The sequence below is a fragment of the Macrotis lagotis genome, chromosome 8 (genome assembly GCF_037893015.1).
Source record: "Macrotis lagotis isolate mMagLag1 chromosome 8, bilby.v1.9.chrom.fasta, whole genome shotgun sequence".
Lineage (NCBI taxonomy): Eukaryota > Metazoa > Chordata > Mammalia > Peramelemorphia > Peramelidae > Macrotis > Macrotis lagotis.
In genome coordinates, this window is record NC_133665.1 from 188,750,717 (window position 1) to 188,763,410 (window position 12,694).

The 12,694-nt window shown below is 46.7% G+C and overlaps 1 protein-coding gene across 4 annotated transcripts in view; it reads right to left on the bottom strand.

The window, feature by feature from the left end:
- Positions 1-12,694, bottom strand: part of VPS41 (VPS41 subunit of HOPS complex) — a 162,289-nt gene that overhangs the window by 15,820 nt on the left and 133,775 nt on the right. For all 4 annotated transcript variants that reach the window (XM_074199212.1, XM_074199209.1, XM_074199211.1 and 1 more), the window contains 4 exons: positions 9,460-9,600; positions 7,747-7,883; positions 1,885-1,984; positions 1,752-1,796 (listed from right to left, as the gene is read on the bottom strand). In XM_074199212.1, the coding sequence (XP_074055313.1) occupies positions 1,752-1,796; positions 1,885-1,984; positions 7,747-7,883; positions 9,460-9,600 (423 nt within the window). The remainder of the gene's footprint in view (positions 1-1,751; positions 1,797-1,884; positions 1,985-7,746; positions 7,884-9,459; positions 9,601-12,694) is intronic.

A 12,694-nucleotide genomic window follows, 5' to 3' on the forward strand; every position in this document is an offset into this window, starting at 1 on the left:
CTTGGCGTTTTTTGAGTCATGACCTCTGGCAATTTTGTGAAGCCTAGGAACTTTTCTCAGAAAAAAAAAATTTTAAATGCAAAAAATAAAATCCCCAAGATTAAAGAAAACCAACAGTTTTCTTAAAAATAAGGATCTGATTTTTTTCCCAACCAGGTACATAGGCCCCTGAAATCTGCCCTCCAGCCTGGCCCCTGGTCCCTGGGATCAGAGTTTTGAACAGCAGCCAGCAGAGGGCCCTGGGGTTCTGCCCCACCACCATCTGAAGCCCCACAGCCTCTCAGGACATTCCCAGGGTCTTCTCCTCTGCCCCGTTCTGGACGCCAAACTCCCTGGGGTCAAGGCCCTTGCTTCTCTCTGCAGCCCCAGAACTTCAAATGCAGGAGGTGACCACTAGTTGCCTGCAGACCTGACCCAGGCCTAAGGAGGGTCCTGGTTACCTAACCCCCACTGTGCCCAGCTGTGTTCTTCTGAACCACCCCACTCCTCTGCCCGTGCTCTGCCCAGGATTCTGCCTCATTGGAGGAGACGCCATCCTTGCTTCTTCTGTCCCTTCAGCTCTCAGTCTTCCCAGACCCACCCCAAGCTGCCTTTCCCACTCTGGAAAGAGTCCACAGGCAACAACACCAATGAGTGTTGCCCAACCGACTGGCCTGGTGGTGGATGCTAATCTGTCTGTCATTTCCACCCGGTGGCCAATCAATGCCCATCAGCAAAGGATGAAAGAAATCACCATCTTTTTGCTTGGTTGGGTCTGGGGTCTCCCCGGGCCCCATCTGGTCCCTCTCTGGCCTCACACAAATCCTGTATTGGTTTTAATCTAAGCCTGCTTAGTCAATTCAATTCACCTCAAAACATTGATTAGCCCCCTGCACAGGCACCCCAACAACAATGTATAGGCATTGGGGGGCAGCCTTCTCTCCTGAGCCTCCTGCTCCAGGAAGTAGGCTGGGGGTAGGGGGAAGGACTGCCTGGGAATAAGTCCGATCCAGGGGAGGTGAGGACGGGATGAAGGGGAGAGACCCAAGGGAATCGGGGAGGGCTATAGAGAGGACTGGGGCCTCATACAGGGAACAAGATGAAAATGCCCAGGCTGGCATGGGCAGGACCCCCAGCCTGGCTGCGGAAAAGGAATGGACCCAGGAGGGACCAGGCTGGGCCCCACACCGGCTGTGCCAGGAAGACAATGATGCTGTCAGGCCAGGGGTTCACTGAAGGACACTGAAGTACCCAGACAGACAATGTCTGTGGGAGGGAGGAGCCAGAGATACAGGCTTGGGTGAGAAGCAAGATCTGTACCCAAGACAGCCTAATGAGAGGGAAAGTTGGAGGGACCAGGGGCTGCACAAGGCAGGGTTTAGCCTCCCCAGGGCCAGAGGAGGGGACTGGCCAGGTGGCCTGGTTCCTCTTTAGGCACAGTGAATGGGGGCAAGATTCTACCAGCGAACACTGCCAGATCGGCCTGAGGGTCCAGGGCCACTTCTCTAGGCCACATCCCGTATGCTATGCTTCCAGGTTTGCCACAGGCTGCAGGAGCTGCCCCTTCAGCCTCCAAGACAAGCTTGGGAGGTTGGAGCTTTTGCTGTTATCCCCACTGAACAGATGAAGGAGCTGAGGCCCCAAGAGGGTCGGGGCCCTGCCCAGACAGTGGACCCAAGGACCCATCAGGTCTCCTGACTGCAGGCTGGCCTCAGCCCCTACCTCTGGGCACATGCAGCATCCCCCAATCTCTTCCCAAAGGAGCGTCTTACCTGAAGGAAGAACAGGGGAGAGGCAGGACTCACAAATGTTTTCTTCTGCAAGGGAACAGAGAGAGTTAGCATCCTTGATCGGCTACCCAGCCCAGAGGCCGTGGCTCCTGCGCCAGGACCCCGCCTCACCCACCATCTACAAGGACGCCTTTCATCTGAGTGCGGTGCATCTTCTTCAGGAGGGACAAGGAGTCCGCCACCAAGATCTTCTTGCAGCCTTCACGGAGGAGAATCTAGAGGACACAGAGAGACAAACATCAATTTGTTGGAAATTCCAGAAGAAAAGGAGGAGAAAGAGAAGGGGAGTTGCAGCATGTGTGGCCTGGCTGACCCTGCCAAGGAGCTGCCCATTCTCACCCTTTGCAAACTGGGGCCCAGTGATCCATTTTCAGCTCAATGCCGCACTCTCTCAAACTCCACCCGGGACCTCCTGGTACTGAGAGAATCAGTTCAATCTGCTGTAGATGGGGATTCTAGGGTCGTGTATGCTTGGGCCCCAGTACTGAAAAGAGGCAAATTTGTTCTTCCAATGCACCAGACTGCCCACCGGATGCCAGCACAAGGGAATGGGGAGGCTCAGCGTGCCAGGTGGGTCACTCCCTGCCTCAGTCCAGGACTCTATGCAGGAGAGCCCTGGGACCAGATGGGGTCTCTCAGACCCCCTGCTAAACTTGCCCCAGAGCCCTCATCAAGGGACCCAACAACAACACCCTCTCCAGGGTTCCAGACCCTGACTCCTCCACAGTCACTGAAGCCTTAGGAAAGAAAATGCCCAGCAGTGCCAGGCCAGAAATAGCTATTCCAGTTTTGTTGATGGACAAAAGAATGATAAAGGGGCTTTGATCCTCACTAGAAGCCAGAGAGTGAGGTCCTGGGATGACCTCCATTTTACAGGTCCTGGGATGACCTCCATTTTACAGGTGAGGACACCGAGACAGACAGAGGTTTGGGGACTTGCCCCACAGCTAGGAAGCACCAGAAGTTGAACTGGATGCAAGAAGAGGCCCTTCCACCTTCCAACTGGCTACTGGCTAAAAGCTTCCCTGGGCCTTGTTCCCCAGTCAGAGGGTCAGCTCCTTGAGAGTATAGGCCCGCCTCACTCTTTCTGGCAGAAGCCCCCATCCCTTGGAGCACTTGGGCCTGTGCTTTACACTTCATGGTAGGCTGCTCTGCTGTCCCGGTTTTACTTCATCTTTCCTCCCCTTTGTTTTTCCTCTTTTCCCCCCATATTCCTTTTCTCTATAGCTGCAGTGGATGGCTATCTGTTCTGGTGCCACTGAGTCATCTATGTGTAGCAAGGCAGTTGCAAAAGGTCACTGAGGGGTGCCACAGGACACAGATCTCTGGAGTCAGGGAGACCTGAACTCAAACACAACCTTAGACCTTCTTAAGTTATGTGACTCTGGGCAAATCATTTTGCTCACCTGCCTCAATTTCTCAAACTATAAAATGGATGGTAATAGCGCCTTCCTCTTAGGAATGTGAAGGTCAAATGAGATTATAGTTGAAAAACACTTAGCATAGTACATGGTATGCAGTAGGTGCTAAATAAATGCTAGCAGGTAGTGGTGGTGGTGGTGGTAGCAGTAGCAGCAGTAGTAGCAGCAGTAGTAGCAGCAGTAGCAGCAGCAGCAGCAGCAGCAGCAGCAGCAGCAGCAGCAGCAGCAGCAGCAGCAGTAGTAGTAGTAGTATGTTTTTTTTATAAGGATTTAGACAAAGAGACCCTGAAGTTCATCTATTCCAATGTCCACATTGCACAGAAGAAGGAAACTAAGGCTGACAGAAGCACTAAATAGTAGATTGCTTAGCAGATTTGGGTTTGGGTTTACTTGTGGCATTGCTCCCATGGCCAGGTCTTCCTCTTCATCTGGATCTTCATCTTACCTTCCCCTCATGCTCCCCCCTCTCCCTGGATTATTCTTTCCTCTCTACTCCATCATCTCAGCCCACTTTATGCGCATCCTCTCTCTAATCACTCTGTGAGCTGGGCCTGCATTACTCCTTTACTGTGTGACAAAATTTGAAGGCCTTTGTTCCTCAAGCCTCTATGAAACCTACTGAGAAAAGGATTAAAAGGACTTTTCTAAAAAAGAAATCATGAATCCATCAAGAGAAAGACACATCCTGTCTAGAAGGATATGGAGAACAGAAAAAAGGAAGGTCTCCAAAAGAGAAATATGAATAAAAGTAATGCCAGAGAAGTCCTTGCAAACCTATTTCAGAAGGGAATTCATGTGAGGTATGAACATAGAGAACTGAAGGACCATGGATGTTTGGTCTAGGTAGGAGGTACGTGGCAGATGACATTGAATGGAAGTGATATGATATCCTTTCCTTGGCCCTATGACTTAATGAAAGGCCAGACTACCCAACTAGTCCAAGAGTAGAAAGGGGAAGACTTGGAAGGCAGGGGTTCCCCATCCCTGAAGGGTTCCAAGGGGAGCCTAACTAGACAGTCTCCAAGATTGTTTCCAAATCTGAAATTCTGTGCCTCTCACCCCAAGAACCCCAAAGTACATCAGTCTCAGTGGTATAAAACATCACAAAGAACTGGGGCCTCATCTTGAATGGGTGATCAAACAGCATTCCATTAACTATACACGAGTGAAGGTTCTTGTAGAAGAGGGAGCTTGCAAGACTCAACCTTGGAGAGTGTGAGATGAATTACATAAACTGACAATTGGGTCACAAGACACTATATCCATGGGGGAAATCTGAATGGATTTAAAGGAAATAGCAAAAATCAGAATGAGGACAGAGGGGTGCTCAGGGAAAGAGAAAATTCAAGATTTCTTCATTTAAAAGATGAAATAGGGGAAAAAAGAGGCATAAAAAGAGGCAGAAGCAGCCATTCATCAAGACTTCATCTTTCTAAAGAGATGTATGCTGCACATCCCTCTGAACAAAGTGTAGTAATCATGATTTTGTCACTGGGAACAGGGAGTGTAGTCACAAACAAGTGTCCGTTGGAATGGAAAGCTATGAATATCACAAAAGTAGCTTCTTTCACGGCCTTCTTAATGTCATCAAAACCTCAGGAACCAAATCATGAAAAGGCAGACAAATTTCACCCTTCATTTTGATGGTATCAGGAAGGTTTTTCAGATAATCTGGTAACAAAGTGGTAGAAAATACCTATTTAGTGCCTGTGGCCAAATAACAATCTGAAGAAAATCAAAGGAAGGCCAATTTCAAGGTTGACAGGAAGTGCGTACAAGTCACTATTACATTATTCAGGCATTGGCTTCAGTATCATGGCATGTGTGTCATGATAACAAAGAACTGGGGAGAATTTGACAATGTATGTGGACAGGAAAGACAAGGAGCGAGGGGTTTCTATAACAGACAAAAAGGGAGGAAGCCTTGTGGGCTTATCCACTAGCTTTTCTATCTGAATTCCATACATTCTTTTGACCATCTCTGCTTTACCAGCTCATCTTAAACCACTTCACCTGTTCTCAGAAACCCGGGTCATCTCTTCCTCTCCTCTCCCACCTCCCACTCAATATTAAGATCATCTAGAAGGTCAGTGACTGGGTTCTCTGCCATCCTGTATATTATTTAGAAACACTGGACCAAGGGGCAGCTAGGTGGCATAGTGGGTAGAGTACTGGCCCTGGAGTCAGGAGGACCTGAGTTCAAATCCAGCCTCAGACACTTAATAATTACCTAGCTGTGTGGCCTTGGGCAAGCCACTTAGTCCTATTGCCTTGCAAAAAAGAAAAAAAAAGAAACACTGGACCTTGGTTTAACTCCTCATCCATACTTTCTGATGTGCTATCACTTCAGACAAAGAGCCTGTGATGAGTTGGGAGAGGAAGTAGAATTTACTTTAATTTTAAAGAGAAGTTTCGTCCTGTCTCTTCTGACAACCATTTGGGTTGATTATTCAATTGATTGATATCCTAAAGCTATGATGATGGGCTCTTCGTTCAGGTTGCAGTGGGTGCATCAGTGGGCTGGAGGAGGACTCCAAGCTAGAGAAGGATCTCCGGTCAAGAGATCCCTGCAGGGATCATTTCCAGGCTCTCAGTGGCCTCCTCACTCAGTCCAGGAAGGTGATAAGATTGATAGGTCAGAAAGTCCAAAGGACTTCATTTGGACCCTGGGAGGAGCCTCCGTATTATGTGTCCATTTATTTCAGGGGCCATTTTCCCTCCCACCACCATGACGCTTAGATTTCACCCAAGCATGCAAGCACCATTGATCGCTTTAGAAATGTGAACTGATGTGTGCAGTCACTTAGTATGTTAACAGCCAATGGGACTTGTCCAGGGTCTCTGATCCTAAGACCATGAATGTTTTGACATATATACTGTGCACCTCTCCAATGAATAACTCATAGCAGAGGCTGTGACTTTGGACTTGGGTTGGAGATCTATGGTTGCTGACACTTCTGAGTGATCTCTGCACTCAGTATCCCCTGTTAATGGGGACATGGACTAGGAAATGAATACTCAACTGGAAGATGATGGATGGAGAAGAACCACAATCCAGGCAGGGCAGAAACATAAGGCAAAGGGTGCGGACAAACTGTGCAAGTGGAGACTGGCCTGCTGACATTTCTTCTCCAAGAAATAGGGGAGGCCAGGCAACATGGAGTCTTGAACACCAGACTCCAACTTTTTTAACCTAAAATATTCTATGCATCTGGTCACATCCATTTTCCTTGACAGGACAGAGATTCCCCTGGAAATGCTTCCATTCAATTGTCTCTCTTTACCCCCTTCACTGGCTTCCCTTCTTTCTTCTACTCCTTCCTTGGGGGTACAAGCGGGAAGGAACACTAGCCTTCCATCCTGTCTTGGGGAGCCTCACAACTCTCACTGGCACTGACCTTTCCCCCAATCGTTATTCTACTTTTCGTGGTCTTAAAATTTTTCTGTTTCTGCAAAAGAAATTTTTAATATATCTTCCCTTATAGAGAAGGGAGATCAGTTAAAAAAAGTAAAAAAGGTTGCTTATTTGATTTTTGAAGACACGATGGTAATACAAATTAATGGCTAACAAAATACTGATAAGTAAATCCATTTAAACGATAATTTATAATTAAATGATCACAAAATCGGAATTACTGTTCAAATCTTGTCCCTGACTTAGAGTCAAGTTTAATGAATACAAATCATTAAAATGCCAGAAATTTGTCTTGAATATTTTTTCATCTCAAGGCTTGAAATGAACTGACAAATTAAAGTGGGACTGAGACTGGAACTCTTCCTGGCCCTGATGGATAGAGACTCTGAATAGTCCACAAGGAGCAAAGGAGGTAAAGGAAACAGTGAGCTACAAACATGGTGAATGTAATCTCTGGGACTTTCATTGCCTTTTGGAATTGGGTGGGGTTCCTCAGCTTCTAGAGAAGGCTCTTGGCCAATGGGGCAGATCCCAAGGAGAGGTCAAGGACAAAAGGCCTTCAGGAAGAGGGGTGTGGAGAGGCCACAGGGTGCTTTATGAAGATGAGACCAGACCAGAGTCCTCCAACTGATGGCTTGTTAGAAAAGGTCTACCTGAGCTCCAGGGAAGATCATGTGGGTAGAATTAGAAACAGGCCATCGACTCCAGTCCTCCAACATAGACAACTTAGAGAGGAATTGAATTTAAGAGTTTCTGTGGTTTGGAAAGACAAAATCGCCCAGTGGTCAAACACTGACACCAGTGATACCAAGCTTCAGACTGCAGACTTAGTCCAATCTTAGCTCTGCACAGGAGGCTGGTGCCCAGGTCCTCCCTCCCAGCCTTCACTAAAAACTCAGTGGCTCTTGTGGCCAGTGAATCTTGGGGGATCCAGTGTCCCCTTTACACCATGAGGGGGAGAGGACACAAGACAATGATTCAAAAGGGGTCAAGAAGAAAGACTGCTCACTGAAGGAGAGCTGGCAGCCAGAGAAGGTGAAGAGGCCCCTGGCTCTGGCACCCTCGTGGATGAAAAGGGCATTTCTGTTAGACGGGCTGGTGACACTCTCAGGTCAACCGCTCTTCTGGAGGGGTCACTCACCTGAAGGTTGTAGTCCTGCAGGATTTTCACCAGGGAGTCTCTCAAATTGGGAATCTCCATCCCTTCCTTAATTCGGTGAATGAGAAGAATTGGGTCCACATGGGTGCCAATGTTGTTTAACAAGCCAGTGATGAAGGCTGTGGGAACAACACACCGAACAAATTAGTACACATACACTATGTGTGTCCACAGTTCTACAAACTTGAGTGTTTTTCACTACACATAAAACTTGGTTTGTCAATGATCAAGTAAAAGTCACTGGGGGGACTGGCCCTGTCCCCAGGAGAGTTCTGAGGCACCAACATTGGAAAGCAAAGCAGGGAGATCTGAGGGGGGAGCTACTGGGGAAGGGTCCTGAGAAGGAGGAGGGGAGTTTGGAGGCAGCACCTGATTTGGGACAGGCACTGAGCAAGTCCGAAGACAACCTCCTCTGAGCCCCATGATGACACCAATAGGGAAGAGCTGAAGGAGAAGATCCCCCTCAGGAGGAGCTCTGGAGGTGTGTGAGTGTGAGAGGACATGCCGGGGAGTGCAAGTGCATGGATAAGTGTGTGTGTGTGTGTGTGTGTGTGTAAGAATGTGGGTCAATACATGAAGCTGTATGTAAGCATGCATGTGAGTTTGAATGTGTATATGTCTCTAAGTGTGCATGTGAATATAAGTGTGCCTGCATGTGAGTATGAGAACATGTGTGTCCATGCATGGAGGAACATGTAAGTGTGCATGTGCAAGTTTGAATGTGGATGTGTCTGTAAGCATATGGGGGGGCAGGGGCTGAAGAATGAATGAGAATGAATGTGAAAGATTCAACAAAGGGCCAAGGGAAGGATGGGGTGGGAGAGTGAGGGCAGTCCAGTCTGGCCTGGTGTTGAGCCCTGGTCATAGCAGCAGGGGCCCTGAGGGTTTCAGCAGGGGGGTTGGGCGTGACCTGTTGGGCTAGCAGCTGCCAATGTGGTAACTCAGGGAAGCCACTCTTGAGGTTGTTGTGCCAGGGATCGGGACACATCTGGCTGGGTATCCGAGGAGATGGGGTGGTGGGTGGGGATTATGGACCTCACCTATGGTGGCTGAGATCAAGTGAAGACGTATAGGAAACACCTCAGAAATCTCTCCATGAAGTTACCTTTGAAACCAGAGTCTGACTTTAAAAAAATAGGTCCTGAAAGAAAACCCACATCTGCTGTGGCCCAATGTCTGTGGGCAAAGATCAGCCTAAAGCAGATGATGAAATTAATGTGTCAAAGTAGATATTTTTTCATTTGAAAAATAAAGTTATTTCCATTGGGTTGGCTCTTTTTTAGCTTGGCTTAACAAGGCAGTTTGGACAGAGGTTTCCAATGTATTCTAAAACCAGTTTAAACAAAAAAATCTACTTTATTTCACAGCACCAGTTAAACTGAGGTGTTTCCTCCTCCTAGAGGGATGGAAAGATAAGATTTAGGGATGATACAAAATGGAATAGGTAGGACCCAACTATGAGGTCAGGAAGCAGGATCATTCAAGTTACACTGGCCTGATGGTCAGCAGGGTCCACCAAAGAACAGCAGGGCCAACACAGCAGACCAATCTCTCAGTTCAGAATGCTGGAACCCCAGCTTCCAAATATGAACCAGGTCACACAACAAAGCTGTCCATCCATGAACCACATGTCCACACCCACTCCCCAAACTCCATCCATGTGACTGTGTGGACGCACACACACACTTGGCTTACGTGGTTTGTCGATGGAGTACAGAATCAGGTCTTCCCAGAGCTCAGCATCATCGTGCTCCTTGGCAAAGTCAATGGCTTTGTCGACATCGTGTAGCTCCTCCATGATCATCTTCAAGGCACTCCGACTGTTTCCCATTCGGCCTGGTGGGGAGGAAGGTGACTGGGGTCATCTCAGTGACTCTGGGAGAGTCAAAAGTGTGGGGCCTTTACCTATGGTCTGTTTATCCAAGGTAGAAATGAGGTGACAGGCTAGGGACTCCCAGTTCTGGCATACTCTGCTAGTACCAGGGCTTGCCAGATGCCAATGCTTCTTCTTGGAGTTGGCTAGCACAGTCAATTGATGAGCCCTAGTGATGCCTGGGGATCTCTTTTCAGAGACTACTCTCAAAACAAAGAGTTTAAAGTTTAAACTCATTTAGCTAACTCACTCAGAAGGAATCTTATGGGTCACTGCACATTACTTAGGAGGAAAAGGTGACCCCAAGAGGTGAGGGGCTTGGCCAGGGTCACCCAGGACAAGCAGTGGCAGCCAAGTAGGAGATGCAAGGTAGAGGCCACCATGGTTCTGCCATGAGGGCTCTCCTGGCCCTTCATCTCTGGTAAGATCCTGGAATGGGAGACCTCAGAACCCTCCACCTCAACCCAGCTTCCCCCACAGACAGATAGAGATGAAGTCCCTTGTCCAAGTTTTTAGAGGGAATAAGTTATAGAATGAGAATGAGAATCCAAATCCAATGTATGTACCATGTTCCTGATAAAAGGCTCTCCATTGCTGCTGGGAAAATGGGAAGTTAGTGTGGCAGAAACCTGGATTAGACCAACACCTCAGACCCTAGATCAAGATAAGATCCAAATGGATACAGGACTTAGACACAAAAGACAATACTATAAGCAAATTAGAAGACCAAGGACTAGTCTACCTGTCAGATCTATGGAAAGCGGAGCAGTTTATGACTAAGGAAGAGTTGGAGAACATCACCAAAAACAAACTAGATGATTTCGATTACGTTAAATTAAAAAGCTTTTGCACAGATAAAACCACTGTAACCAAGATCAAAAGAAATATAGTAAACTGGGAAACAATCTTTACAGCTAATGTCTCTGACAAAGGATTCATTTCTAAAATATACAGAGAACTGAGTCCAATTTAAAAAAAAAAACAAGCCATTCTCCAATTGACAAATGGTCAAAGGATATGCAAAGGCAATTTACAGATGAGGAGGTCAAAGTGATCCATAGCCATATGAAAAATTGCTCTAAATCATTACTTATTAGAGAAATGCAAATTAAAGCATCCCTGAGGTACCACCTCACATCTATCAGACTGGACAGTGTGACCAGAAAGGGCAATGGATCAATGTCAGAAGGGTTGTGGGAAATCTGGGACACTGATACATTGTTAGTAGAGCTGTGAACTCATCCAACCTTTCTGGAGAGCAATTTGGGATTACATCCAAAGGGCAACAAAAATGTGCATACCCTTTGATCCAGCAATACTACTACTGGGTCTATGCCCTGAGGAGATGATGAAAAAGGGTAAAAACACTACTTGTACAAAAATATTCATAGCAGCCCTGTTTGTGGTGGCAAAGAACTAGAAATTAAGTAAATGTCCTTCAATTGGGGAACAAAATGTGATATATGTATTTCACGGAACACTATTGTTCTACTAGAAATCAGGAGGGATGGGAATTCAGGGAAGCCTAGAGGCATTTGCATGAACTGATGCTGAGCGAGATGAGCAGAACCAGAAGGGCACTGTACACCCTAACAGCAACATGGGGGTGATGAGCAACCTGGATTGACTTGCTCATTCCATCAGTGCATAATTTGGGGCTGTCTGCAATGGAGAATACCATTTGTATCCAGAGAAAGAATTGTGGAGTTTAAACAAAGACCAAGGACTAATAATTTTAATTGAGAAAAAAAACATATGCTTTATGTTTCTTCCTTAAGGATTTGATTTCTCCTTCATCACACTCATTTGGAACAATGTAAACCATGGAAACAATGGAAAGACTGGCCAATTGACTTCTGTGGGGGGTGGGGGAAGGGAAGCAAGATTAGGGTAATAATTATAAAATTCAAAATAAATAAAATCTTTGGGGAAAAAAAGGTTCTCCATTTCTCTACCCAAGTATGTAGGGCCAATATGGAGTTTTAAACAACAACAGACACTCTTCTCTCTAGAAAAATCTGGTGCCTCCTTCCCTACCCACCCAGTCCTTTCATGAAACAAGCTCACTAAGGACATCTGGAAAATCTTTTGGCTCATGAATTGGAAGCTTTCGTTGAGTAAGTTACCAGGAAAAATGTTACTAAGGGCTGCTAACAGAAGATTGCGGCTAATTTTTAAATGAAAATTAATGGTGGAGGAGAGGGGAGAGGAAGGGGGGGGTACAAACTACATGAACATCAGATTGAAGCAAGAAAACTTCCAGGAGAAAATCCTAGGTCTAATGTGGCTCTGCTACTTAACTAACTCTGTGACTCTAGAAAAATCAGTGTCCTCCTCTGTAAAAAGAACCTCTTGAGGGCAGCTAAGTGACACAGTGGATAGATCACTGGCCTTGAAGTCAGGAGGGACCTGAATTCAAATCCTGACTCAGACACTTAATAATTGCCTAGCTGTGTGACCTTGGGCAAGTCACTTAACCCCATTGCCTTAAATAAGTAACATTTAATTAACAAAAAAAGAACCTCTCCAGTCCTTCACCCTCTGGACATCCCTATGTTTTCTCTAGGTCTTGGCTTCTCTATCTGGCCTAGACAGTCTTTCTGAAATTTTGTGATCATAAAAAATGTAAGTTCAATGCTGACCAGACTTTGGAATCCAATGACCCAGTGGCTAAGATTCAGTTTTAGAAAAATGATGACCTTAATGTCGCAAGAGTCCCCACATGCATCTCTGTATGCTCCACTGAATCCAAGGGTCATTGACATGGGGGCCTCAGAGGCTGGTCCTCTGCCCCCATTTTATAGAGGGGGGCACTGAGACCCCAAGATGAAAAACTTCCTGAAGAGACCTTCTGGGTCGAGCTGGGCACTCTGACCCTCTGCCCCTGCACCCAAGAGGCCAGAAAAGCTCTTGGTGAAGCCTGTGCTGATTATGCATTATTCCTGTAGTTTGGTTTTCATAAAGTATCATATTTAAGGCAATGATCCTTTGCAGAAAGTTCTGGCTTGGGTCAGCTCCAAGCAGAGCTGCTGTCAAATGACTAAGAAAGGATGGGAA